The following is a 26823-nucleotide window of genomic DNA, read 5'->3' as shown; positions in this document are numbered from 1 at the left end:
CCCTAAAACATCAGTGAACCTCCACCATGTGTGACTGTAGGAACTGGATTTTTTTCTTTAAACACCTAATTTCTTTTTCTGAAAACAGTAGAATGATGGGCTGCACCAAAAAGCTGTCATTTTGTTTCATCTGTCCACAGCTCATTCCCCCGAAAGGATTTTGGCTTCCTCAGGAAAGTTTAGGCTTTTTTATGTTTCTGTGCCAGCAGTGGGGATCCTCCTGGGTCTCCTACCATAGAGTCCCTTTTCATTCAGATGGCGTCGTATAGTGCGAGCTGACACAGTTGTACCCTGTGCCTGAAGGTCAGCTTGAATGTATGTGGAAGGAGATTGATCTTTAACCACCATTCCAACAATCCTTCATTGCAATCTTTGATCAATTGTTCTCTTTCGTCCACGTCCAGGGAGATTAGCTACAGTGCCATGGGCTGTAAACTCCTTGACAATGTTGCACACAGTGGACACAGGAACATGAAGATCTCTGGAGATTGTCCATGCTTTTCCACCAAAACTTGCAATGCAATTATTTCTTGCAATTTGGAGAAGGTGCCAATAATTTTGTCCAGTCCATTATTGGAGTTTTGCTTGGAACATGTCAAAGTATACGGCTCAGGGTCATGTGACTGGAGTATACGGCTCAGGGTCATGTGACTGGAGTATACGGCTCAGGGTCATGTGACTGACTGGAGTATACGGCTCAGGGTCATGTGACTGACTGGAGTATATGGGTGATGGGAAGGTAACAGTGGGTCAGTGAGGAGAGGGCACCTGAAGCATATATGACAGGACATGTTTTGTGTACAGAAAGGCAAAAGTCGAGGTTTTACACATTACATCCTCAGATTGCTGGCTTCATTTAACAAATGACATCTGATTGGTTGATCTGGGCAGCTCGTCATCTGTTGGCCAGCTTGCTTTGCTCCAGTTCTTGTACGGGAGCTCCATTGCTGACACTGGAATACACGGTTTTAGGGTTAGTTTGTGAAGACCGGAGGAAGGAAATCTTTTTTTCTTGTTAGTTTTAGACCTGTAATCAGAATATTTTTGGAAGTGGTAGGATGCTGGCACACCCCGGCAAACACCGGCCAAGTATACAAACTCTCTTGTAGTGTAGTGTTTTCCCAGCACAGTCCTGATCATTGACATTTATTATAGATTTATCATGAATATAGATTCTGGGATTTGTAACCCATTGAGGAATGCTCAGTTAAAGGGGAATTGCACTCCTATGCCACAGCTTTTTTTCCCCTGATGCTGAAACTTTGATCACATCTACTATCCTCCAATCTTTGGTACTGCATTGCCGTGTGACCCAACCTCCTCATTGATTTTTGTCCTTCCTTTTGATGTGAGCCTCCTACTTCCTACCTCCTGAATAGTTTTCTGATGTGTTGCTGATTTTATAAGGTGTTTATTGCGGGGCTTTTATCTGATACTGGAACTGCTTATGTTGCCTTGGCATTGGGAGTTCTGGGGTCTTATTGATGAGTGCGAGGGGCAGGGGTGGGCGTCCCCGACCCTCCAGGTGCTTTAACTACACATCCCAACATGTCTCTGGGAGTCATGCCTGTAACCGTCAGTCTTGCAATGCCTCATGGGACTTGTAGTTCTACAACAGCTGGAGGAGTGGAGTTGCCCATCACTGGTCTAGTAGATTGTATTTTATGAGCATCTTACAAGTCACTTTGCTGTACTGTAACTACAAAGAAGACTGTACTTGTACATCATTTTGGGAAGTAAAAACCTTTAGCTATGATTTAGTCATGTTCATGTGCCTTGCCTTACAGTACATACCTAAGTTCCCGATCACATCTGTGCAATTTAATGCTCACCCAACCATCTGATTCTTAAACCGGTCCCTGGAGCCTCTCTCCCCCTCCTCGGCAGCAGTCTAAGGTCCCATAATTAATCACATTCTACACACTGGGGGGAATTTATCAAAACTGGAGCAGACAGCATCTGGAGCAGTTGCCCATGGCAACCAATCAGCTTCTCTTTTCAGTTTGCACAGGTAAGATTTAAAAATGACACAAAGAAAGCTGATTGGTTGCAGTGCAAATCTGCTCCAGAATTTGCCTGCTCCAGTCCCACTGTGTATAGACATGAGGACCATTTCAATGCTCCAGTGTAGGAGGGGACAGGCTGGAGGGAGCGCTGTGACAGCTGGCTGGCTTGGAGTTTCAGGTGAGTACACGTTTATTTTCCTCCCTAGACCAAAACGAGCACTTAACCCTTGCAGTGCAAGGGTAGCCCCACTGCAAGGGTTAATAAAAATCTTTTCCTGGAGTTCTTCTTTAACACACTGGCAGATTCTACAGGGAACAGAGCAGACGTTATCAGCTCACAAGATTTCTAGCAGGATCAGCAAGTATTTTTTTGCACAGATGTAACAAAATGCTTTCAATGGTGTTTGTGATGAATGAATGGTGTGTTTGTTCCATCCATTCAAGGACACGGCTGTGATCTTGGTCTCTGACCATTAGGTTATAGTGCCGCCTTCTGGAGTAGTCAAGATCTCTGCTGTGTCTTTCGATGAATGCAGAGAAAAGGACTTTACAGTGATTACAAAAACATTCTATCTTTTTCTTTATTCAGAATGAATAAGCTGCCTTAATAATGCAGTGTGCCCTTAGTGTACAATAAAGTGTGTTTAGGCACCTGTGTTACCACACTTGTATGAACAGGCCGTTAACCCCCCTTCACATGTTAACTTGTGTTGTGTTAAGGCAGCCCGTTCATGGTTCCCATCTGAGTGTTGTGCTCTCTGCATTGCATTCCTTTGAGGTGCAGTTCACACCACAAAGTCTGCGTTCCAGTGCATTCGGCATCTGGAACGGAAGCTGGCCGGCTCTCTGCGTTCAGGGGCGGGAGTGGGCATGGCGGTGCATATTAGTGCCTGCGTTCCGGTGCTATCTGCAAAAATAGTGCTTGCACTAATGTGCCTGTGTTCCAGGTGCGGACGAGGGGTGTGGCTGCGATGCCATTGGCTTTAATGCACCGTCACGCCCCCTCCCGCCCCTGAACGCAGGGAGCAGGCCGGCTTGCGTTGCAGAGGTGGAACGCAGACTTTGTGGTGTGGACCTGCCCTGAAGGTGCCATTCAAACTGAATGGCATTGCCAGTCATGCATCGCTCTGATGCACAAATATAAAGCTGGCCTTAGGGCTAGTTCACACCAAGCGCGGAGCAGGTGCAGAGCAGTTACAGAACGGATCAAAACTGTGTCCAATGTATTCCAATGGTATTTTGGGCTCTAGTTCACACCAGAGCGTTCAGTTCCACAGCATGTGAAAAAACTGCAGCATGCCCTATTTTTTCTGCTCTGGAATGCACCAAAACGCATGTATACACATAAAAAACGCATGCAAATGCCCTCGAATGCACAGAAAGCCCATTTTAGGTTAAAAAAAAAAAGAATATAGTTTTTTGTTGTACTAAAACGGCCTGGAACGTGGTAAAAACGCTGCAAAACGCACTGCATGTGCAGAAACTCCTGCAGATCTGGTCTGCATTTGTTGTGAACAAGCCCTAAAAGTATCTCCAACTCCGGTAGATTTTCATGTGATTTCACACAGCTGCCAATGACAGTAGCACATCAGTGCTCTCTAACGGCACAGAAAAGCATTGAAGCTACAAATGGCACTGAGACAATAATCCGAGAGACGTGTAGCTGCTACAGAGTTACTAGTCTTACATGGCTCTTTGTAATAGGAAATTGTTTTTACTTGTGTAAACGCTCGGCTTTCACAGCACGGATTAAAGACTTGCGCAAACAGCATATTTCAGTTTGTTAGCTTTCTGAAGATATTTTCTGGCATTAAACAATGTCACATGACTAGTAATTGTGCGTGCACAGTGCGCTGAATTAAAAATCTCATTGCATGCTCCAGTATCTGAGGTGTTATTTTAGGAACATGAGCGAACTGGTCCGGCCAAACGGTCTTCATGTTTTTGCAATACCTGTACACAGCTTCTTTTGCATCCTTTCTGAGTTTAGTATTGTTCAACACACAGTACAAATGCAGAGTTACATAGTTGTTATGGTTGAATGAAGACACAGGTTCATCGTGTTCAACCTGTGTGGTTGTGTGTTTGAGTTAACACATGGGAAGCTTTGTTAATCTATGTTCCTGCAACCAATCTATGGCTGCAACTAACTAATCGATGAATCGATAATGAGAATAGTCAACTATTCTCATTATCGATTAGTTGGTTGGATCTCCTAGCTCTCTCCTCCACACTGGGAGGAGGGCACAACAAGCAGTGGGTGGGTGCAATAGCCAGCCTGCTATTGGCTGTTGTAGTTTAAAATGGCCAATAGCAGGCTGGCTATTGCACCAGCCCACTACCTGCTGTATTCAGCTACCGTCTGCGGAATCTTGTCACTGACGGCTGTCATTCTCTGGCTGAAGCTATTCAAGCGCAATGTGCTTACAATACAATTATTACAAAAAAAAGGTGGACAAAAAGTCATGTTTGGTTGCAGCCTGACAAATTCTGCTGCGGGAGGTGCGTTGCACTGCCATTCATTTCAATGGCACCCCAAATGCGCCTCCCACCCACAGTGTGATCGTCCGCAGTGGAAAGCATGGTAGTGCAATGCCGTGCAATCCAGTACAGTGCGATTGCAAAATGTTGTGCATGCAGTTTTATTCTGAAGTAAACTTTGTAACACTCCATTTGTGTATTTTATTTTAAATTAAGGATGGCATTTATTTCATTTTTTTAAAATCCTATTAACCTCCTTGGCGGTAATCCCGAGGGTGGCTGGGGGTAATTTCCAGTACCATTATGAAATAATCAAACCGCCAGGGAGGTTAATCGAAAAAACGTATCTATCGACTAATCGATTTGAAAAATAATCATTCATTGCAGCCCTAAACTTTATAAAAAGATCACATCATTTGTGTTGTACACGTCAGCTCCTTCTAGTATAGTCCAGTCTAAGCCTCCAGCATGTCATTCTATATCCCTCCCTGACACTTGACTACTACATAGTGTAGATTAGCTTTCCTCTCTGACTGGCTGATATATGACGCCACTGATCACAAGTCAGGCCACGTAACAGGTGGAGAATTGGAGCAAAGATCAGCAAAGTTAATGTTTTCACTGTTTTTAGAATATTTCAGCTCTGAGTTGCTTACTGAGCACGAGGTTCATCAGCGATGTAGTTTGCATTCTAGTTGGAATGAATCCCTTAAATCCGAACTTTAGGCTAAATCAAAGATCTTCCAATTACCGTGTCCCAGTCTTTTATTTTATCATATAGAGTAGATCAACTTAAAGTATCTGTGAACACATATCAATAACTGCTTATTGTAATATAGGAAATCCTCGTTTATGACTCCAACCCTGGGCTGGACAAATCCCAGGAGCCCAGTCGCCAATACTCCTCAGAAATTACAACTGGCACCTCGTTTTTGAGGTTTTCTCTAGTTGTCAATGGAGCTGGCTCCTAAAACAAAATTCTTCCGGCTCCTGGATTGGAGTCTGGTTCCTAGATTCCACATGTAACTTTAAAAAAAAAAATTGTTTATTTACCTTACTTTTAAGTTGAATTGGGCGGTCACATGACCACACAGCCTCATTCACTCCCCTCTTCACTATGGTTGGGACATGTCTGTTTATGATGTGGACTTGCTTACACTTATGTACATTCCCCATCTTTGGCTTACACCACACACCGGGCGAGCAGGCAGCTGCAGTTTTGACAGAGTTGCTGTCATGCAGTGTAATGCTGATATACTGTATGTACATAGGAACAGCCGTAATTGCTTATAATATATGCAAGCTGTGCTCCTTGTTTAGTAGTGCTGCACAGGGATTGTGTACTTCCTTTTTTCTTATGTTTACTGCAAGTTTGTTGGTCTTATCAGACTAATTGAGAACAATGGACTCCCTATTCTGGCTGTTTGAGCTCATCTCAACAGCATTTACACGGTAAATCCCATTCTCTGGTGTACATGTGCAAAATATTCAAGTCTGTATATAAAGGAAAATATGGAACAACAAGCTTGTCAACATAAGTGAATGAAACTAAAAGTGGTGTGGTGTGGATAATCACACTTCTGGACTTCTATGGAATTTTGATATATTTAAAGGAGAACTATGGGGTCAGGGCTTTTCCCCATAGTTCTCCTTAGGGTAACGGGAGGACACAAACTAGCGTCCTCCCGTCACCCAAAGCTCAGTATACCGCGAGCTATTGCTCGCGGTATACTGAGACGCCGCAGCTGAAACCGATCCCGACAATTATGTCTAGATCCACCCAGCTGCGTGAGTGACAGCTGGCTCTGCCTATCTAGAGGCAGAGCCAGCTGTACCCTCCCCCGTCCGTTCCGCCAGTCATCGCTGGAGGATCGGACAGGGAAGGGTGGAATCCAGTCCCTCTCCTGTCACGGCTCTGTGCAGGGACAGGATCGAGAAGTGAGCGAGCGCCGCTATGTGTTCGCTCACTTCCCGATCTACTGAGCCGACCTGTGACAGTCTCATTGTCACAGGTCGGCTAGAACTATGAGGTGAGTGAGAATCACTCACCTCATAGTTCTCCTTTTTAAGGACACTTTTGATACACTTAAGACACATGGAGCAGCTCTACCCTCTTGTCCTCAATTCCGCTGCTTGAACCATGGTGCCTGGTAAAGCTTCCGCCAGAGCCATTACTGAGCAATTGGTAAAAAAAACGACACTCGCAAGGAGATTCGTTCATCCAAAACTTTATTTGGAAAAAGGTATAAAAGCAGCAAAGGATCAAATGTATGCCTTTTTGCAAATAAAGTGGATGGACGAATCTCCTTGCGAGTGCCGTTTTTTTTTTTTTACCAGTGAGGAAAGTGTGAAGAGTTTGGAATAGTCAAGGGGTGATTGTTAAAGCTGAACTCTAGGCAGATGTAAAATACACAAATGAATGCAGCTCTGTAATCATTACCACGTAAATATGTATTTTTAGATGCAAGTATTGTAAGTACCTGAACTTGATCTGGGTTTCTTGCAGTTCCTGTACAGCAGAACGGGATTGGGTGGGTAAGAAGCAGTAAAAGAGATAATCTCTTCATGGGATGAGAGAGCATGCTGATAGGAGGAGACAGCAGAGTGAGAGAGGGATGAGTACAAAGGATTAATGACAGAAAGGATTATTTAATTTTTTATTTCTTAAAAGGTACAGGAGATAAAAACTTTTTTTGAAAATTTCAAAACCGAAATGAAAAAAAAATGTCAGGCTGATACTGAAACCCTAAATGTTTTTTTTATTTCAACTTTTTCAAATTTTTTAAAAATATTTTTATTTTTCATAAACCTTTAAATTTATTTCATTTTTATTCATTTTTATTTTTTACTTTACTTTTAGGGGCTTCAGGGAAATATGGGGGGTCTAAACAGACCCCTGATATTTCCCTTTTAAAATAGAAAAAGAGATTGAGGACTCTGTGTTCTCAATCTCTTTTTCTGCATACCCTGTTATCAATGAACAGGAATCCTCTTCCTGTTCATTCATAACTTGTGGACGTAGTATGTTTACCATGTCCACAATCATGAATGAACAGGAGGTGATATAGACCACTTCCCATTCATTCATAATTGGGGACACAGTAAACATACTACGTCCACAATTATTTACAAACACTCAGCGATCACTGATCTCCACCCTGACTCGCTGTCACAGGGGGCGCTGTGGGAGGAGAGCTCAGCCTCCTGTGACAGCAATGTCTCAGCCCACCCCGCCGCTCTCCTGATCTGTCACAGGAGGCTGAGTGGTGCGGGGAGGAAAGACGCCGGCCGCTCACATCGCACTCCTCCCACAGCTCTCGGCCGCCTGTGTCAGTCTCTCTCCTCCACGCTGGGACACAGAGCAGCGCCCAGCGGGGAGGAGAGAAGGAACAGATATTCTGGTATTTCGGCAGAAAAATGGCACTTTCAGCATTTTGCCAAAAGTGCCATTTTTGGCCGATATGTTTCGGCGGCCGATATATCGGTGCATCCCTAACAAAAACACATGTCGAATTAATCATAGTATGAGTGTGTGTTAACAAGTGTGTTAGCGTGGCATCATTCTCTGTACATAAACATTGCCTTTGTATACTTTGCGGCCTCACTGTGTGTCTGTAGCCGGTAGTAAGGTCACAGTTTTTCATTAGAGCTAATGCTTTCTGTCAATGATGATGGCCAAGACACAGCATGATATATTAGGAACCTACGACTGCTATAATAAGTTATTTTAAGACGGTGCACCTCAAAATAGCATTTAGTCCGTAGGCTTCTACGTGTCCTATGTGACTGCTGTTGACAGTGAACTTGATAGGAAGACATGGAGCAAAGGGATAAATAACCTCAATAGAACCTTTCTTTTTTTTTTTTTTTTTTTTTTTTCTTTATCAATGCCCACAGTTTGAGAAGAACTCTAGGCAAACAAGAAAATGTACCCTTTGAAATGGGGATCCCCCTTCTGCTAGGGTAAAAGGCTTGCTTTGTCAAGAGGACACTGTTAAAGCTATTACTTACCTGATCCTCTGTCCCATTGGGTCTCCCCAGGCTGTTAAACCAGTCCCCACAGCCTTTTCTCCTCTTCTTTCTGGTGGTCTAAGGACCACTGACATCATCACGTCTTCTGCGGGTCCCAATTCCATGGCTTTTTGGCTAAAAACCTCTAAGTGTAGTATCTGTTCTTATCGGTATTCAGGAGGGGAAAATGTGCCGCTGTTCTGGCCTTATAGTAAGAATGGTTGGCTGCAGAGTACCCTGCCTGAATTGATGGGGTTGCTAAGGTGTCCTGGCCGTGGGTTAAGGAAACCAAATTGAGCACCCACTCATGTAAGGGTGGGATCGGGAGTACTTCCTTTGGTCTGGAATCCGGAGGGTCCCAGTGCCTCCTAATTTGAATGGAATTACCTGGTCTGGTCATGGGCTGAAGAGACCTGGAGCCTGTGGTGTCAAGCGCCCTGGGGGGTGCCTGAGTAACACTATGGGAGCCCACTGTGTGAAAGGCACCCAGGCCCACAACACTGTTTGCTTTTTTACATGTCGCCTTGGGCTAGGCCTTATGGCTGAAACCAGGGGAATTTTTTTTTTATATTGGCGCCGCGAGGCCTAGCCATTGTCTTGCACGTTGGCACTTTATTTATTTTTTTCACTTGTCTGCACTTTCGCTTTGTCTGTATTTCACTCCACTAGGATGGTAAGTGTGGGTCTTCGGGCCTGCCCTGAAGTCTGGGGGAAGGATGTGTGACCATCAGGTTCCTTACTCCCCTGAACTGGGGTCTCTCGTCGGAAGAGCCCCCAGCCTAGTACTTGATGGTTGGCTGGCTAGGTGGACATGAGTGAAATGCCCCTGTCAAGACCCTTCTGCCCCGGTGCCTGGGAAATGGCCCGATCTCTTCAGGGGATGGACCATTAAGACACACACTAGTGCACTTTTTTTGCTCACTATGGTGTTTAGTTTTTGCACACCCACCAGGGGTTAAAAAACAACAACACATCAGCAAAGGGGGAAAGAGGTGAGCGCAGACCACTGCGGGAACCGGTATCAGGTAAGTAAATCTGCTTTATGTGAGTCCCCCAGATGAAATGAGCACTTAACCCATATAGTACAGGGGTAGCCCCACTGCAAGGGTACAGTTTTCTGTTTGCCCAGAGGTCTGTTTTAACTTAATTGCATTGTTTTGAAGACTGTCATCTCTAATATCTCTGTGTCATACATTTTTACAGACACATGCTTATGTGTACTTAGTAGCTTAGTTTTTGGAGTTTGACTCCAGTCAAACCTAAAAACATTGCATTAACTCTAACTCTGGACATAGGCTGCCTGCTGAGTGTCTGTGATTTCCATCCTGTATGTAGCGGTTGGCTAATTGCTGCTATTATAGCATCCTTCTCTGCTAGATGGGCCTGAGCCAAGCCTGCAAACATTCAGGTTAGTGCCATTCAAGTACTACCCTTTGCCTGAATCTTGAGTTTGCCCCTGAATTTTGAACTGTGAGATGTAGGTAGTACAGCACAAAGGTTGACACATACAGGAAGTCCTTAACCTTCAGGTTATACTTCCACCAACATTAAGATTGGGCACTGGCAAAAAACCTGTAGGCCAGTCCGGGATAACTACTCCTACTACCAGCATGCCTCAGTTTTAAGCTAGTGTCCTAAGAGGATGGATGTGTTTTCTTCAGCTCTGTTGTCATAGGGCCCGTTTACATGCTAACCAGTGCGTTCCAGCATGGTTCCATGCCCTGAACACACTGGATTGCAAAACATAGCCTCCCGCATTCTGGGGTGGGATGGTGCTGCCATTCATGTCAACGGCACTGCAGCACGCCTCCCGCCTGCATTACGATCGCCACACCAGAGCCTTCCATTCTGGTGCTGGGCAATTGCAAAAAATAGTGCATGCGCTGTACCATGCGTTCTGGTGCGGACGATCGCACTGCGGGGAAGGGACAAGATTAGTAGGTGTTGCTTTACTGCAACAGAGAAGCATCAACTCCCTTGTACTACCAGATAGGACTGTGCTGTGTGTCAGAGCTGTGCAAATCTCAGTACTGGATGGACAGAAATACAAATCCTTAAGCAGGTAAAATCGGTCCCACATATGTATTTCACTTGTGTGTTTAGCTATTAGCCAGGAATTCAGTTTGAACAGCTCCTGGATTGCCGTCTGTGTACATATGAACAGGAAGTAACTTGTAGTTTTTGTATTAGTCAGATTTCATCATCATGTAGGTGTTTATGCCGCAGCATTCTAGAACTCTTATAGTTTGGAGCTTTGCATTGTGTTTAAGTGTTATTATGTTTACTTTCCACAGGTCTTGGTGAATACAGTGTGCTGTTTCCTGATGCTTGTTGCAAAATTAATCCAGCATGTGGTTTTTGGTCCTTTGCGTGTTAGCGAGAGACAGGTAAGTACAATGTGGTTACATCACACACTTATCTAGTTTTAATACTACGGGATGACTGCATATATTGGGAAATACATGAAAATGGAATTGATTTTAAAATGCTGGGTTAGGTAGGGTAGGGCCAGCTGCATGATGTCCATTGCTTCATCTTCTTTCTTCAGCCACAGAAAATGGCAGAACGCAATGATGTGTCTCCATTCTCTGCAGAAATCTCATGTAAACCCTGGCTGGATGATGTACTCCAAGGGGGGGGGTTGCATTATGATAGGGCTGCAACAACTAATCGACATAATCGATTATAATCGATTATTGATCCGATTTTGAAAATAATCGTTAGCTGCAGCTCTACATTATGATTGGCGATAGAGATAGAACTGGAAAATAGAGCATGCAATGCAGGATTTTAGTTAAAATATTTTATTAGCCTGTAGTTGTACTTTAAAGGATATTGACAGATACAAAGTAGTATCATAGTAATAGGGGCCCACATGCAGCTTGTCTGTCTACTAAGCCTAGCTGCTGCTGATGTCATTGTGTCTATCCCTACTCTAAGAGAGAAGCATGGGGAGAGGACCTCTGTACAGGTTGGATGACGTTCACTGAGAGTCTAGCCTGACACGGAGAGAACCTCCTCATCTTTATCTTAGGAACTACGGTTGCTCTCATATAAATTGTAAAGCACCCCCTAAAGCTGACCATACCTTTTTACAATCTTCTTTAGGGTATGTTCACACCAGCAGCCGTGTTCAACCGTATGTATGGCTGCTGGTGTGCATGTCCCCCGAACAGTGCCGATGCACTCAATGAAGCTTCATTGCACTTTTTTTTTTGGTAGAACTTTACTGAAATGTTACAAGTGACATTTTATTCATTTCTTTGGGCTCACAGCAGTGTGGTGCGGTTGTATCGCATCTCACTGTGGTGCGCTTAAAAGAAAGGTACTGCATGCCGTACATTTTTTTTTAAGAGCACACCACCGGAACATGGTGCTCTAAACTATGCCCATTCATAACACGGCAATTTGCCTTGTGTTGCTTTCAGGATGTGCTGAAATAAAAGGCCAGCGCAGCCCGAACACTGATAGTGTGAACCAGCCCTCAGGGTAATCCAACATTGATCCCTAAATATAAAGCAAGTACCCTCGTGTAACTAGGGATGCTCCGATACCACTCATTTAAGACGGAGTACCGATACTTTTTTTTTCAAGTACTCGCCGATACCAATTACCGATACTTTTTCTTAAAGGGGCAGGTCACATTTTTTCTAAAGCAATGCAAAATCATGATTTTAGGTCAGTTTCTTAATATTATGAAGAACATGAAATTAATATTTATCATGCCATTGCTAACTAAGGCTTGTATTCCCCATAGTGGGGGAAATAGATGAGCACATGTCCAGACTCCAGAACAGTGTATTATTGTATAGTGTGGAACACCTGTATCCAATTCTGCATACCTGGCTTTATATTATAAAGTTCTTATAATATAAAGCCAGGTATGCAGAATTGGATATAGCTGTGCCAGGACACTGTATAGTGTGGCACTATATCCAATTCTGCATACCTGGCACAGCTATATCCAATTCTGCATACCTGGCTTTATATTATTAAAAAACTTTATAATATAAAGCCAGGTATGCAGAATTGGATACAGCTGTTCAACACGATACAATACAGTTTTTCCCCGAAAATAAGACACTGTCTTTATGTTTCCCCCAAAAAAACACACTAGGTCTTATTTTCAGGGGATGTCTTATTTTTTTTTTAATGTGCAACAAAATGTACAACAATCCAAAGTTATCTGGTGTCACTCTGCCTGTCACAGTAACCGGCGCTATAGAGTAAGTATCGGCTAATGCGGCTCTGCTCCCTCCGCCGCCGCAGACTGGCTTTCTGCAGCAGTGGGGACATCAGACAGTGGACAGCGCGGTACAGTACAGTACCATTTACCGGTACACATTACAGTACAGTACCATTACATTAGGCAGCGCCTTCAGGGGGACAGCAGTTGGTGCAGTATTGTACTGGAGTGCTCCCTGTCACTGCGCTGGCCGGAGGGTGTCCCCTGTCATCCCCTTAATACAGTATGTCACTGCAGGCTGATACCATCTCTCCTGCAAGTTCCCTCTCACATGCTACCACCAAACTAGGTCTTATTTTCGGGGTAGGTCTTATATTACAGGAATCTTGAAAAATAGTGCTAGGTCGTACTTTCAGGGTAGGTCTTATTTTCGGGAAAACAGGGTAATACAGTGAGTCTGGGCATGTGCTCATCTATTTTCCCCACTAGGGGGATACAAGCCTTAGTTAGCAATGGCATGATCTCGTGGTATACTGTGGCGTCTCAGTATACTGAGCTTAGGGTGGCGGGAGGACGCTAGTTTGTGTCCTCCCGTTACCCTAAGGAGAACTATGGGGAAAAGCCTTGACCCCATAGTTCTCCTTTAAGCGACTACAGAACTCAATACACATTATGGTCATAAAGAGGTTGCAATCAAAGGATGCAGGTTGGCACATAAATGTAATCTGGCCGGATTTGTAAATATAACACATTCATGAGTAATTGTTGTATGTTTTGGTCCTAGTGTTCATTGTTTATTAGACTTTTTTTGTTTCATTCTTTTCTTTTTCAGCATTTAAAGGACAAGTTTTGGAACTTCATCTTTTACAAGTTTATCTTCATCTTTGGAGTCCTAAATGTCCAGACTGTGGAAGAAGTGGTTCTTTGGTTTTTGTGGTTCGCTGGTCTGGTCTTCCTCCATCTCATGGTTCAGCTGTGCAGAGACCGATTTGAATATGTAGGTGTGAACTAAAACTGCTTCCACCCAAAGCAATAAGTGAAGAATATCTTTGGCCGAAATAGAGTTAAAAAAGTCAAGTTTTTTATTGCTGCTGATTGTTCCCATCGGGGAAATTCACCCTCTCACAGAATGTGATGGGATATTCAAACTTTTTCAGCTGTCACCGGAAAGGAGTAGAGGGGACATCTTTCATTGGGGACATGTGATCCGGTGGCAACTGTCTGTTAACACCACAAACTCCGCGTTCCAGTGTGTTCGGCCTCTGGAACGCAAGCTGGCCGGCTTTCTGAGTTCAGTGGCGATGCATTGAAGTCAATGGCACCGCAGTCACGCCTCCCGCCCGCAGTGCGATCACCCGCACCCGGAACACAGGCACATCAGTATTTTTGCAGATCGCACTGGACCGTAACGCAGACACTAATGTGCCTTCATTTCGGGTGCGGGTGATCGCACTGCGGGCGGCTTGCGTTCCCAGTACATTCCAGAGGCGGAACGCACGTTTGTAGTGTGAACCGGCCCTCAATGTGAAGGATTTCCTTTCACTTTCTGTTGTGCCACTGGGACAAAAAGTGAGCAGAAATCTCCCCGATGGGTTTTAACCATTCTGTAAAAGTGCAGAACGCCGGCACGCCGCATGTAATCGTATGTGATAGTTATATGTGGTTTGGAATCAATCATGTGTTGTGCTGTCGTTCTGCCGCTTTCATATGCAGCTGCTGTCACCCGATCATTACTTGGATGAGTGACAGCTGCCGCTTGTAAAGTGCAGATTATGGATTCCTGCTTCAGGAAATCGCAAGTTCCCGACACAAGAATCCCTAATCGCACCAAAAATATAAGCGTGAATGGGGCCTTAATATTTCATTTTCCTTAGGACCTGTGTGAGTAGGGTTTTGTTTGCTTCAAGCAGGTTCTGGATTCCCATACAAGTCTATTAGAATGTAAAATCGGTTTGAAGCAAACAAAACCCTATCAACACAGGTCAGAAGGAGATGCACCTGTCAATGAATTGTGAATGATGTCAGAAGCATCTCTAACTGAAGTCAAACTGTTGCCATCAACACAAGCTCTTATATTTATGGGGCCTGCTTTATTCAGTATTGGTGTTAAAAGCAACCAGCTATATGTCAGCTATATGTGCTGATTTGATTTTAGGAGCAATGTACGTGGGCATCAATCAATCTTTTCTTTGCTCTATGTTCAGTTAATCAGCAGGCTGTTATCAGTTGCTGTTTTTCCATACTTGTAAGGAAAGTTCAGCTATGCCCTGAAGTTTGATCATATTTCTATTTACTCTAGTTTGCACTGAGTAGTTATACATGTGTTTTTATGCCCTACAGCTGTCCTTCTCTCCCACCACACCGATGAACTGCCACGTTCGTGTTCTGGTTCTTCTTAATGTCATGCTTATGGCCTGCTGTGGCCTGGGTGTTCTCTGTGTACTCGCTGGATATGAACATGGGATGCATACACTGGCGTTCATGGCTGCAGAGGTTAGTAATATGTGTTGAGTTTCTTTAGGCAACAGAAAGTCCCAAAATGAAGTTTGTGTTTTTTACAGTGTAACTTACCCCCAAAACATGGGTGTGCAGCAGTCAAAACTGTACATTGACTTAGTGTGTGTCATCCAATTCAGAGATAGTTTAATCAATCTTTCCAAGCATGTAAACATTAGTTTTGGGCATTCATAATTCGCTATTTCACATGGACACCTTTCTCCTAAAACGTGCAGCCTGAGAAGACTAGACAGTGCTGTTACCGAGATGGAGTTCAACTTTTAGCCAAAAGTCATCAGCCTTGTTTTCATCTCCTTCCCTCCACTTCTCCTGAATGCTGATGTATACAGAGAACAGTGACACTTGACTGTCACGGTAAGGGCAGAGGTGTCTTTAATGAGCATGCTGAGATTGACAACCTCGCTTCACCTTTTCTAGGCTGTGAGAAAGGTAAGAAGGTAACTCCCAGTGGGGAATAGCTTGGTCTGCAGGGACAGACTATCTGAGTCATGTTGCTGTTTACTTATTATATGCTGTAGAGCTGTTTTATAAGCTGAATAGTTGATTTTTGACAGATATTTCTGTAAATGGTGAAACAAAGAGTTGCTCAAATCCCATCTCCACTTAAAAAAAAAAAAACAGTTGCCCATCACTATTAAAAATAACCAAATGCAGCCCTTATTGCAATACTCACCTTCTCTCCATTACTGATGTTGCTTCTCTTCTGGGTTGAATGATGTCCAGCACCTTTTAGCCCATTTTTGTTAAACCCGGGCCATCATGAGTACACTCCATTGGGCTTTGTGATTATGCCAGCCAGGGCTAACAGCAATATTGCTAAGAATTACATGCAGTTGTAAGGACCAGTGTTTCCAGCCTGGAAGCGGAAGGGCGTGTGATGTCACGTGACCGGCTGGAAAACAAAAAACAGGTCCTAGAATTGAGGCCTAAAATAATATTATTTGTAAGTCCGAGCTCTCTCTGATCCCCGTGACACAGCCGACATGCTGATCCCGGGCTCGCACTGGGCACAGCGGAGCTCGGGATCAGCGGGACAACAGCGGGGGGGACCGCGGAGGGGGGGTGGGACACCCGATCAGCACCCCATACATGCGATCGGCCGGCTCTACAGCCGGCGGATCGCATGTATATTAACGGGCATCGCTGCCCGTTTTTAAATACCGGCCATTTCCCGCTCGCGCCTGATGGCGCGCGCAAGGGGGCGTGTCTGAGCGGACGTCTAGAGACGCCCGCTCAGATCGAGAGAGCTCCTGGCCGGCCGTTTTTTTACTACGGCCGGCCCGGAGGTAGTTAAAGTAGAATCATTGATTCTACTTTAAGTGACTTCTGAAAAACGAAGATTTGCTGAAATTGATGTGTTTGTCGTGCTGGTGCCATTTCCTTACAAACTTTGCTTGATGCGGCGCCATCCGCAGCCACTGCGAGCACCCATTTTTGCCTATGGGAATTCCAGTAAGGTAGTGCTACAGGACATTTGCACTCTAAAATAATATTAAACTCTCAAACTTTTTTCAATAATGAATCCAGATCAAACAAATATATTTGGCCAAGTTAACTATTTTTTTTACATTTTGGCCCAAGCACTTAGTCATGTTTCCAAACAGCTGGCTCCATCTGTCTCAGCTCTGCTTCCCTGAACTTCCTGTTGAGTTAAAGATCACATGAGAAAGTACAGTGTCTAGTAGCTGTTCATCTACCGTGTTTCCTCGAAAATAAGACCTACCCCGAAAGTAAGACCTAGCGCTATCTTCAGCGATTTCTGTAATATAAGACCTACCCCGAAAATAAGACCCAGTTCGGCTTTTGCCTTGGCTTTTACGGTACATAGAAAGTTGCCGCTGAAAACTACATTTCCCAGCAGGCAGCAGCATGGCCAGTGGGGTCAGAGTGAGGTCAGGGGAGGTGAGGGAACTTCTGACTGGTCTGTGCAATGAGGTGGCTCCCTGGACGGCATCAGCGAGGAGAGCTCCAGGACAGCTGCAGCCTTCAGGTACTGTGTGATACAGTACATTCCCTATCTCTGCTCTGTGTGCCTCAGCCTCCACAGCATATTTTATCTATTATTTAAATTACGGTAGAAAAATATGTGGAGGGGGGATGCTCAATGGGGAAAAAAAAGACATCCCCCGAAAATAAGACCCAGTGTGTTTTTTGGGGGGAAAAAAAAATATAAGACAGTGTCTTATTTTTGGGTAAACACTGTACTAGCTTGGAGTGGGGCAGAGGCTTGGCTTGCTGTGCCTGTGTGTTTGTGGAGAGAAACGCGTCTAACTAGCACAAAAAGCCATAGGGACAGTAGCCACCCTAAAACAGGATATCAGGGCCAGTGCTCAGGGGACCAGCTGATTCTGCAAAACACTTTAAAACATCAAGGAAAAAAGCATGTGTTTAGTGATTTATTCAGCATTCGAAGTAGCTTAAAAACCTTTTTGACTTTAATATCACTTTAATCTGATTTTTCTCACTCTTTGACAGTGGATATTATGATTATAATAACACTTTATTGCTTTATTTAACGGCAACAGAAATGTAAACAGTGGAGAAAACCTTGCAGTTTTTTACTCATTTATTCAGCTTTGGTCATCTTGGATCTGTACAACCCTCCAGGCCCACCACTAGTGGTTCTCTTGGTCTGCTTTGCAGCTGTGGATACGAGCAAAGTTTGTTAAATATGAGAACATGTAAATAGTTTTCTATTGGAAAGACTTCTGGTAAGAGTGTGAAGAATTCTGGGACTTACCTCAGAGACTTACCTCAGCTTCTCACATCATTAGGTACTCATTCCACTAATGGAATTTGTAGGTAAGTAAGAAGAAATGACGCTGACTCGAGTATAAGCCGAGGGGGGGCACTTTTCAGCAAAAAAAATGGCCTGAAAATCTCGGCTTATACTCGAGTATATACGGTAACAATTGCCTATTACTAAGGGATACTTTACAATATTTCTGTGCAGATTTCACAATGCGGTCCTTTAGAGATTGCTGGCTACATGTGAGGCTCCACAATCTAACAGATTGTTCCCACTAGTTAGTTGTATATTATTGCAAATATCTGAAGAGAACAATGTCCTGGCAAGGCTGTACTGAACTATTCACAAGAAAAATGTTATGTTGACCTCTTATTGCCTCTTAGGTTTTGGTTCACAAAACCCTGCAGAGAAGAACATGTGAATGATCGTGTTTACTTTGTCTCCAGAGCTAAATGGATTACAGTGCACAAGTGCACTAGCATTATGAAACGAGCCTGCATTAAAATAATTAAATGTGTAATTGTGTAATTATGATGCCATTCCCTATATGCAGGCATGTCGTCGTGCTAGTTTGATTAATTTGCAGTAATTGTTTTATTACATTACTATGATTTAGTGGGAACTATGCACTAATCTTCCTTCCTAGGTTTCGTATGCTTATTATACTGTAATTATGTGCTGGGATTATCCAGGGACCAATGATGTACCCAGACTGTAACTGCCAGATATTACTATGGGACAGAGGTGTCAGTATAGATGCAGTTGTGTGAAAAAGAAAGTGCACCCTTTTTTAATTCTATGGCTTTACATATATCGGGACACAAATCATCTGGTCCTTAGCAGGTCCTAAAATTAGGTGAATACAACCTCGGATGAACAACAACACATGACACACTGTGTCCGGATTTATTTTACAAGCATAAAGCCAAAATGGACAAGCCATTTGTGAAAATCTAAGTACACTTTATGATTCCATAGCCTGTAGAATCACCTTTTAGCAGGAATTTGTTTCCTGTATGACTTTATCACTCTCTCACATTGTTCTGGAGGAATTTAGGCCCACTCTTCTTTACAATGTTGCTTCAGTTCATTGAGGTTTGCTGGTATTTGTTAATGCACAGCTCTTAAGGTCCCTCCACAGCATTTCAATCGGGTTGAGGTCTGGACTTTGACTGGGCCATTGCAACACCTTGACACGTATTATTAATTTTTTTTCTTTTCTCCAGCCATTCTGTTGTAGATTTGCTGGTGTGCTTGAGATCATTGTCCTGTTGCATGACCTCATTTTGGCCAAGCTTTAGCTGTCAGACAGATGGCCTCACATCTGACTCTAGAATACTTTGGTATACAACGGAGTTCCTAGTCAGCTCAGTGACTGCAAGGTGCCCAGGTCCTGTGGCTGTAAAGGAAGCCCAATCATCCCTCCTTCACTGTGCTTGACAGTTGGTATGAGGTGTCTGTGCTGGTATACTGTGTTTCGTTTTCTCCAAACGTAGTGCTGTGCATTATGACCAAACGCCTCCACATTGGTCTTGTGTGTCCAAAGGACATTGTTCTAGTAGTTTTGTGGTTTTTTTTTTAGATGCAACTTTGAAAACCTAAGCAGTGCTGCCATGTTCTTTTTAGAGAGAAGAGGCTTTCTCCTGACAACCCTTCCAAACAATCTCTACTTGTTGAGTCTTTTTTTTCTAATTGTACTGTCATGAACTTTAACATTTTACCATGCTAACTGAGGACCGTAGAGTCTAAAATGTAACTCTTGGTTTTTTTTTGCAATCTCTCTGAACATTGCATGGTCTGTCCGTGGGCTGAATTTGCTGGGACATCCACTCCTGGGAAGATTGGCAATTGTCATGAATGTTTTTCACTTGTGAATAATCCTCCTCACTCAATGATGGACTTTACATTGTTTAGAAATGGCCTTACAACCCTTCCCAGATTGATGCGCAGTAACAATTGCTTCTCTAACATAATTTCTGATATCTTGCCTCCTTGGCATTGTGTTAACTCACACCTGAATGCTTCGGACCAGCAAACTGCTAAAACATTTAGGCCCGGTTCACACCTGGGCGTTTTGTATTGTGATGACAATAAATCTGAACTCCAGGCACAAGAACTCTATTTTAAATATATTCCTCAATAGCCACAAGAGATATAAATCTACTTTTGGTGCACTAAAAAGTCTTTGTAAATGCATTTATTAACTTGTAAAAGTAGTGTTGATGTCATTGCTGTGCTGCAAATAGCCTGCCTGGAGAGCAGAACTGTGGGAGCCCAGCACGCCCACCTACTACAGGCTGCCTGCAGAAAAATAGGAGGGGGGCGAAGACAAGACCAGTCACTCTGCACAAAAAGAGAGGACAGTAGGGACTGGTCTTGTTGGTCCTGTACAAAGCCAATGTTTGACACTGGATTACTGCAGAGATCTGGAAGATTTACACAATGCTCACCAAGATTCCAGTAAGAATACACACGCCTCTTGTATTTAGGCAATGTTTGCTTTTCCCAGAGTTTAGCTTTCCTTTATATTGAGATCATATGTAAATCTATTCTGTGCCACGGGTTCGGATTCCAGTGATTGCACTGTGGGCGTGGGGCGTGACTGCAGTATTGACTTCAATGCACCGCCACACACACCCCTCCCCCGCCCCAAAACAAAGTGAGCCGGCCGGGGGGAACGCATTCTTTATGGTTTAATCTGGACCAAAGGCTGCAGATAGACAAGAGAAGACAATTAGATGTGCGTACACAATGCAGCCATTCACAGGTAGCTTGAGGTTATATATAAACATAAATGTCCTTTCTCGGTAGAACATTCCTGTTTTTAATATATGTGGAGGAGGGAGCAGAGGAACAGATGCAGCCAATGCTAGTTATGTTAGCGGAAACATCGGCCGGCTGGTTTTCGAGGCTCCTAAAAATGAGTTGTCCAGTTTGGTTGAAAATGGCTGGTTTGGGAGGCTGTCGCTACATACTGTATGTGCGGGGACATTTACATTGACTCCACCTCACACTCTGGCCCTTTTTAAAGTGGATAGTCTGCAAGGGAGCGGCACCTCTGTAATACTTATCTTTTGTCTTTACTAGTGTTTATTGGTGACAACAAGGACAGCTCATGTTGTGTTACGGTAAGTAGGATACATGTTACACAAGAAGGTAGTCTGATCAATTTTGAAAGTATATGTTAAGGTATTTTGAAATAAATTGTTCACATTTTGTCACCATGTACTTAGATCGTATAACCTAAAAATTATAATTGGATTATGTTCAATGTGCCCAATGCCCTGACATTGCTTAACTTAAAGTTTTAGGGAACCAGTGTTGGAGGGAAAGTCATCCTTCTTCATCATCTCCAAGCAGCTGTTTCTGCAGGGTCCCATGAAATAGCTTTAGTTTGAATGTCTCTGAAGGTGGGGGGTCCAGAGCATTGCTCAGAAGAGCTCATTTGTACTCCAAGGAGAATTTGAATTGAATTCAGTAAAGCCACGTGTCTAAACATGATAGATTTGTCTTTAACCAGTTGACATCCGCGGTGTTAAACCCCCTTCCCATCCAGGCCATTTTTCAGTATTCAGCGCTGCGGTACTTTAACTGACATTTATTCCGTCATGCAGCGCTGTACTGAAATTAATTTTATACCCTTTTGGCGGGCTATGGACCCGCTGATCGCCTATATGTGAAACACCCGGTACCGGGTGTTCGCATTGGACGGGTCTTTTCTGCCCGTGCGTGCCCGCTAGGGGGCGCGCGCGAGCAGAAAAAAATTCACACTCTGACGGCAACCCGCAGATGCAGCAGTGCCGTCCGTCCGTTTTTTTACTACGGGCGGACGGCAAGAGGTTAAGTGCTGACATAAGGTCTTCCATATGCATAATGTAATTTACTCCGTGGAACCAATGAATCAGACCAGCTGTCATGGAGATGTGTCCACATACTTTCAAGTATACATTATATGTGCCATTTCATGCTCAATGTTGCTGCACGCTCCATAAGAAAAGGCGTATAATACTAATTATAAAATCTCTTGTGGCAGCTATGTAATTCATCTGTGGGACCTCAATCATGAAGGAACATGGGAAAGCAAAGGAACATATGTATATTATACAGACTTTGTGATGGAGCTCAGTCACCTGTCCATGGACCTGATGCATCATATTCATATGTTGGTATGTATAATGACCCTTCTGCAAATCCATTTAGCTTTAGTCAGAGTAACACCAGAGAGATAACAATTAAGCGTGTTAAGTCTTTTATTCACTGTTGCTCTTGTTTTCAATCTGTTCTCTTCTTCTCCCCTTTACTCCTAGTTATTTGGGAATATCTGGCTGTCTATGGCAAGTCTAGTTATCTTCATGCAGCTTCGTCACCTATTCCATGAGCTGCAGCGCAGATTACGACGCCATAAAAATTACCTGCGGGTCGTTGGAAACATGGAAGCTCAGTAAGCCACTTTTGTTTTAGGAGCATGGATTTTTTTTTCTGTACCTCATTTGTATATCATTTTTATTTAGAGGTTTTTTTTTTTCAAACTAGGGAAATATATCGGCCGAAAATGGCACTTTTGACATAATGCCGAAAGTGCCATTTTCTGGCAGATAAAGCAGTTTATCCGTATATTCTGTCCTCCCCGCTGGGCTCTGCTCTGTGTCCCAGCGGGGAGGAGAGAAACTCACAGACGGCCGAGCGCTGCAGGAGGAGAGCGCTGTGAGCGGCCGGCATCTCTCCTGCCACACCGCTCAGCCTCCTGTCCCTGATCGGGAGAGCGGTGTGTGGGCGGAGATAGCTTGCAGTGTTGCCGCAGGCTGAGCTCTCCTCCCTGCACCACGCGCTCAGCTTTCTGTGACAGCATGTAAAGAAGGAGAGAGGTTCAAACACTGGTCAGTGATCGCTGAGTGTGTGTAAATAATTGAGGACAGAGTATGGTTACTATATCCTCAATTATGAATGAATGGAAAGTGATCTACATCACTTCCTGTTCATTCATGATTGTGCTTATAGTAAACACACTCTGTCCTCATGTTATGAATAAACGGGAACACTCAGTATAGAGGATTCCTGTTCATTTATAACAGGGCCTGCAGAAAAAGAGATTGAGGACTCTGTGTTCTCAACTCTTTTTCTATTTTAAAAGGGAAATATTAGGGGTTTGGAACCCTAATATTTCCCCGAATCCCCTAAAAGTAAAGTAAAAAATAAAAATATTTAATAAAAAATGAACAAATAAAATATAAAAAAAATTCAGTTTTTATTAAAAATAAAATATTAATTTTGTTTTGAAAAAGTTAAAATAAAAAACATTTTCGGTTTCGGGCCTGACATTTATTTTTTTTCATTTCGTTTTTTAAATTTTCATTTCGGTGCACCTCCTATTTGAGCAGTGTGGAGCCATTTTTTGGGATGCTCTAATATGACACAAAGACACTAATTCCCTTTTATGGTTGAAAGATAACTTCAGACAGTTAGTGGTGGTGAAGCTGGAATGTGATTGCTGTGATCAGCACAGTAAAGCTGTCCTCCATCTTTAATACTCTGCTACACTTTGTGTGACTGGCAGCCAGGATATCTGAGTTTGCTTTTCCATTAAATACAGTGATTCTGTATGAGAAGCAGTGCATTTTATGTCTGACTCTAACCTGCCAAATAATAAAACAAAGCGTGAGATGAGGATACCAATAACATTTGCTAAGGCACTATGGGAAGGGGGACGACTCTATGATACTACATAGAGGGGCCCAAATCAAAGGCATTTCCAGGAAAAACTGAAATCCTGTGATTGTTCTAACAGACCTGGAAAAAAAAACCTGTTCCTTATTTTTACTCGGGGACATTTCAGCTTTTTTAAGTTCTTTATACACAAGAACTTGTGTATAATGCACAAGGCAGCATTTGTGAAACTGGGCAATCTTATTTCGCTAGCAATAGGGTGATGCAAGTGAAATCATTGGCATCCGGATTGCTGATGTAGTCAGGGACGCCTCACCAGAGGTTCCAGATCAATTACATGTTCACCTTTTTAAGGCTCAGTTATTAATCTTTAATACTGATGCAGCTGTTTTTAATTTCATCTTGATGAAAATGTATTCATCATAGATTCATATCTAGATTTAGAGGGATTCTCTCTTCATAAAAGCTTAATCTAGAAATTATGTCAATATGTAGCTTCACGGCTTCCCTACAGCTGCAAGGAGAGAGTTCAAGGGCAGTTTAGATATTTCTGGTTTTGTGTTCGATTTGTTGCTATAGGAAGGTCTTTTGCTTGTATATATAGCTGTACACAGGGCTATCAGATAATTTACTGCGTCATTTGGAAAGGTGTGTGAGTCCAGTATCGGTACTCATAATGCTATATTCAATTATTCTTTCCAAAGCTTTGCTGTTGCTACTCCAGAGGAACTGGAAGCAAATAATGATGACTGTGCCATTTGCTGGGATTCCATGCAAGCTGCTCGGAAACTTCCCTGTGGTCACCTGTTCCATAAGTAAGTGGTGTTTGTAATTATTTGGATGAGGGTCAGCTCTGTGTAGGGTGGGAAGCATAGATTAGATTCACCTGCTAAATTCTAAGATCCTCATAGGGCTATAATGACACTGAGTGCAGGTTGTCTTCTGGATTATTACCCCATTGTTTTTTCTGTGTTTAAGCTGGCCATACACCTATAGATTATCTGCAGATTTTCTATGGTCAGATGGAAAAAGTGCACCAGATTCCTCCATTTACACTAAACTGTGTGGATGGAGGAATCTCCTGCTGGGCCAAGCTTCAGTATCTTGCTAGTCGGCCCCGCTGGCTCTCAACATACCTGAACAATGCCTGCATCCAATCAGATTGTTCAGTTATTTTGAGATCCAGCGGAGTGTAAATCGCTAACCTCATTGTTCTCTTAAGTATCATATTTGTTGTGTCCCCCCCCCCCAAGTCTATGCATATTTAATCTTTTTTATATCTGGTATCCTATTCTGTATACATGAAATCTTTGTTTTACAAATAAACATTTAAAGCAGAACTAAACCTTTTAATTCAACTGTTTCCCTAAATTGTTGCGTTTAGGGCATGCCTCAAATGGCTGGTATCATAGCTGCATAGCTGATATTAACTGCATGACAAAGAATTGCTAGAGCACTATGGGTTAGCTAAAGACACAGCAGACCAGACAAAGCTTATTTTGAGGCTCTGTTGTCTGATCCAGTCCTCCAATTAAGCTTTCTCAAGTACTCGGTCTTTGCTGTCCTGACTCCTTGAGAGTAAATATGTACAAAACCACTATTCTATGCTGTTGTTTAAACCCAGATAAGTTCAATTTATTAAAAAATTTTCCCCTGCCTTTGTATATTTAGCTCTTGTCTACGCTCATGGCTAGAACAGGACACGTCCTGTCCAACTTGTAGAATGTCTCTAAATATGGCTGATGGCAGCAGACCTCGAGGGGTGCAACAACAAGACAACATAGAGCAGAACATGATCCCGATTACAGTGACGGAAGGACGACCCCGCCTCAACCACCATAACCACTTTTTCCACTTTGATGGTAAGAGTAATGCAATTAGAATTCCTTTGTCGTGACTAATCTGCATGTCTATCAGTACACTTCCTTAATAAGACTTAACAGTAATATTGTATAGCACTGAAAAGCAAACTGATTTTAGTGAAGTGGAGTGATAAAAGCTTGTCTCTGATAGGGCCCTCCTTACCATCTTGTCTTGAATTGTGATTGTAATGTCTTCCTTATATTGTAAAGTGCTGCACAAAGTGTTGGCGCTATATAAATCCTGTATAATAATAATAATAATAATTGGGTGCTGTATTATATTGCATGTCCTGGCACTTACTGTTTGTTATTATATGATGTTCCCCATGTTATGTAAGTGGTGCAATCTGCTGAGCCATTTGTAATTGAAGATCTAATCCGTCTCTCCTCCCTGTAGGTTCCAGGTTTGCCAGCTGGCTGCCCAGTTTCTCTGTCGAAGTGATGCATACCACCAATATATTAGGAATTGCACAAGCCAGCAATTCTCAGCTGAATGCCATGGTAAGAGCTGGAGGTCTGTGTATGGCACACCAATTTTCTTTTTCCAAGATGTAGGCAGCCTTTCAGCCTTTATCCCTTGCGATTACTCAAATTTAACAATGCAATTTTGTTTTAGCTGTAAATGTAAAAAAAGATGAACCATTTGTTAAAAAAAAAAAATAACGTTCAGAGTGGTATCTTCTTTTTAAATGAAATTCTTTTTATATTATTTTCTTCCCCTTGTTGTTGTGTGTTTGGTGTAAGTTTGTTCAGTAAGTGAATGGACTGAGGTCCAATGTTTATCAATGGGATTTATAAACGATATGATGTTATGCACTAGGAATAATATGAATGTATTGTTCTAATTGATAATTTATGTGAGAATAAGCTGTCTGTGATCTATTTATAAAAATAAAGTTTTAATATTTAAAAAAAAAATGAAAAAACAGGTGCTTTTTTTAATCAAACTATAATGAGGGGAATTTATCAAAACTGGAGCAGATAGAATGTGAAGCAGTTGCCCAAGGAAACTAATAAGCATCCACCTTTCATTTTCAAACCTTAACTGAACAAACTGAAGAGAGAAGCTGATTGGTTGGCATAGGCAACTGCTCCAAATACTTATGTTCGAGTTTTGATAAATCCCCCCCCCCCAAAGTCTTTTGGTGGTGATGACATGTGCCCTATTGATTCCTTAGAAGTAGGGGTTTTAATAAAACACCCACTTTTAAGAATCTAGTACGATTTGAAATTGATATGCAAGTTAGAGACTATCCAAAAAAAGAGAGCTGATGGCGGGTATAACTTGGAGACACCTAGTGGTTGTCTGTTCGGAGTGGGCAAAGCTCCGACATTGCCATATAGTCC

At 42.9% G+C, this 26823-nt stretch overlaps 1 protein-coding gene across 2 annotated transcripts in view; it reads left to right on the top strand.

Moving 5' to 3' along the window:
- Positions 1-26823, top strand: part of AMFR (autocrine motility factor receptor) — a 41623-nt gene that overhangs the window by 7441 nt on the left and 7359 nt on the right. For both annotated transcript variants that reach the window (XM_018564876.1, XM_018564875.1), the window contains exons 2-10: positions 10793-10885; positions 13517-13681; positions 15025-15177; positions 21038-21078; positions 21984-22116; positions 22258-22391; positions 24319-24429; positions 25286-25476; positions 25874-25977. In XM_018564876.1, coding sequence (XP_018420378.1) covers positions 10793-10885; positions 13517-13681; positions 15025-15177; positions 21038-21078; positions 21984-22116; positions 22258-22391; positions 24319-24429; positions 25286-25476; positions 25874-25977 — 1125 coding nt within the window. The remainder of the gene's footprint in view (positions 1-10792; positions 10886-13516; positions 13682-15024; positions 15178-21037; positions 21079-21983; positions 22117-22257; positions 22392-24318; positions 24430-25285; positions 25477-25873; positions 25978-26823) is intronic.

The sequence above is a fragment of the Nanorana parkeri genome, unplaced genomic scaffold (assembly GCF_000935625.1).
Source record: "Nanorana parkeri isolate BGI_ZX_2015 unplaced genomic scaffold, ASM93562v1 scaffold790, whole genome shotgun sequence".
NCBI classification, from domain to species: Eukaryota; Metazoa; Chordata; class Amphibia; order Anura; family Dicroglossidae; genus Nanorana; species Nanorana parkeri.
Note: the sequence above shows the minus strand (reverse complement) of the source record. Positions and strands in the feature narration are given on the sequence as shown.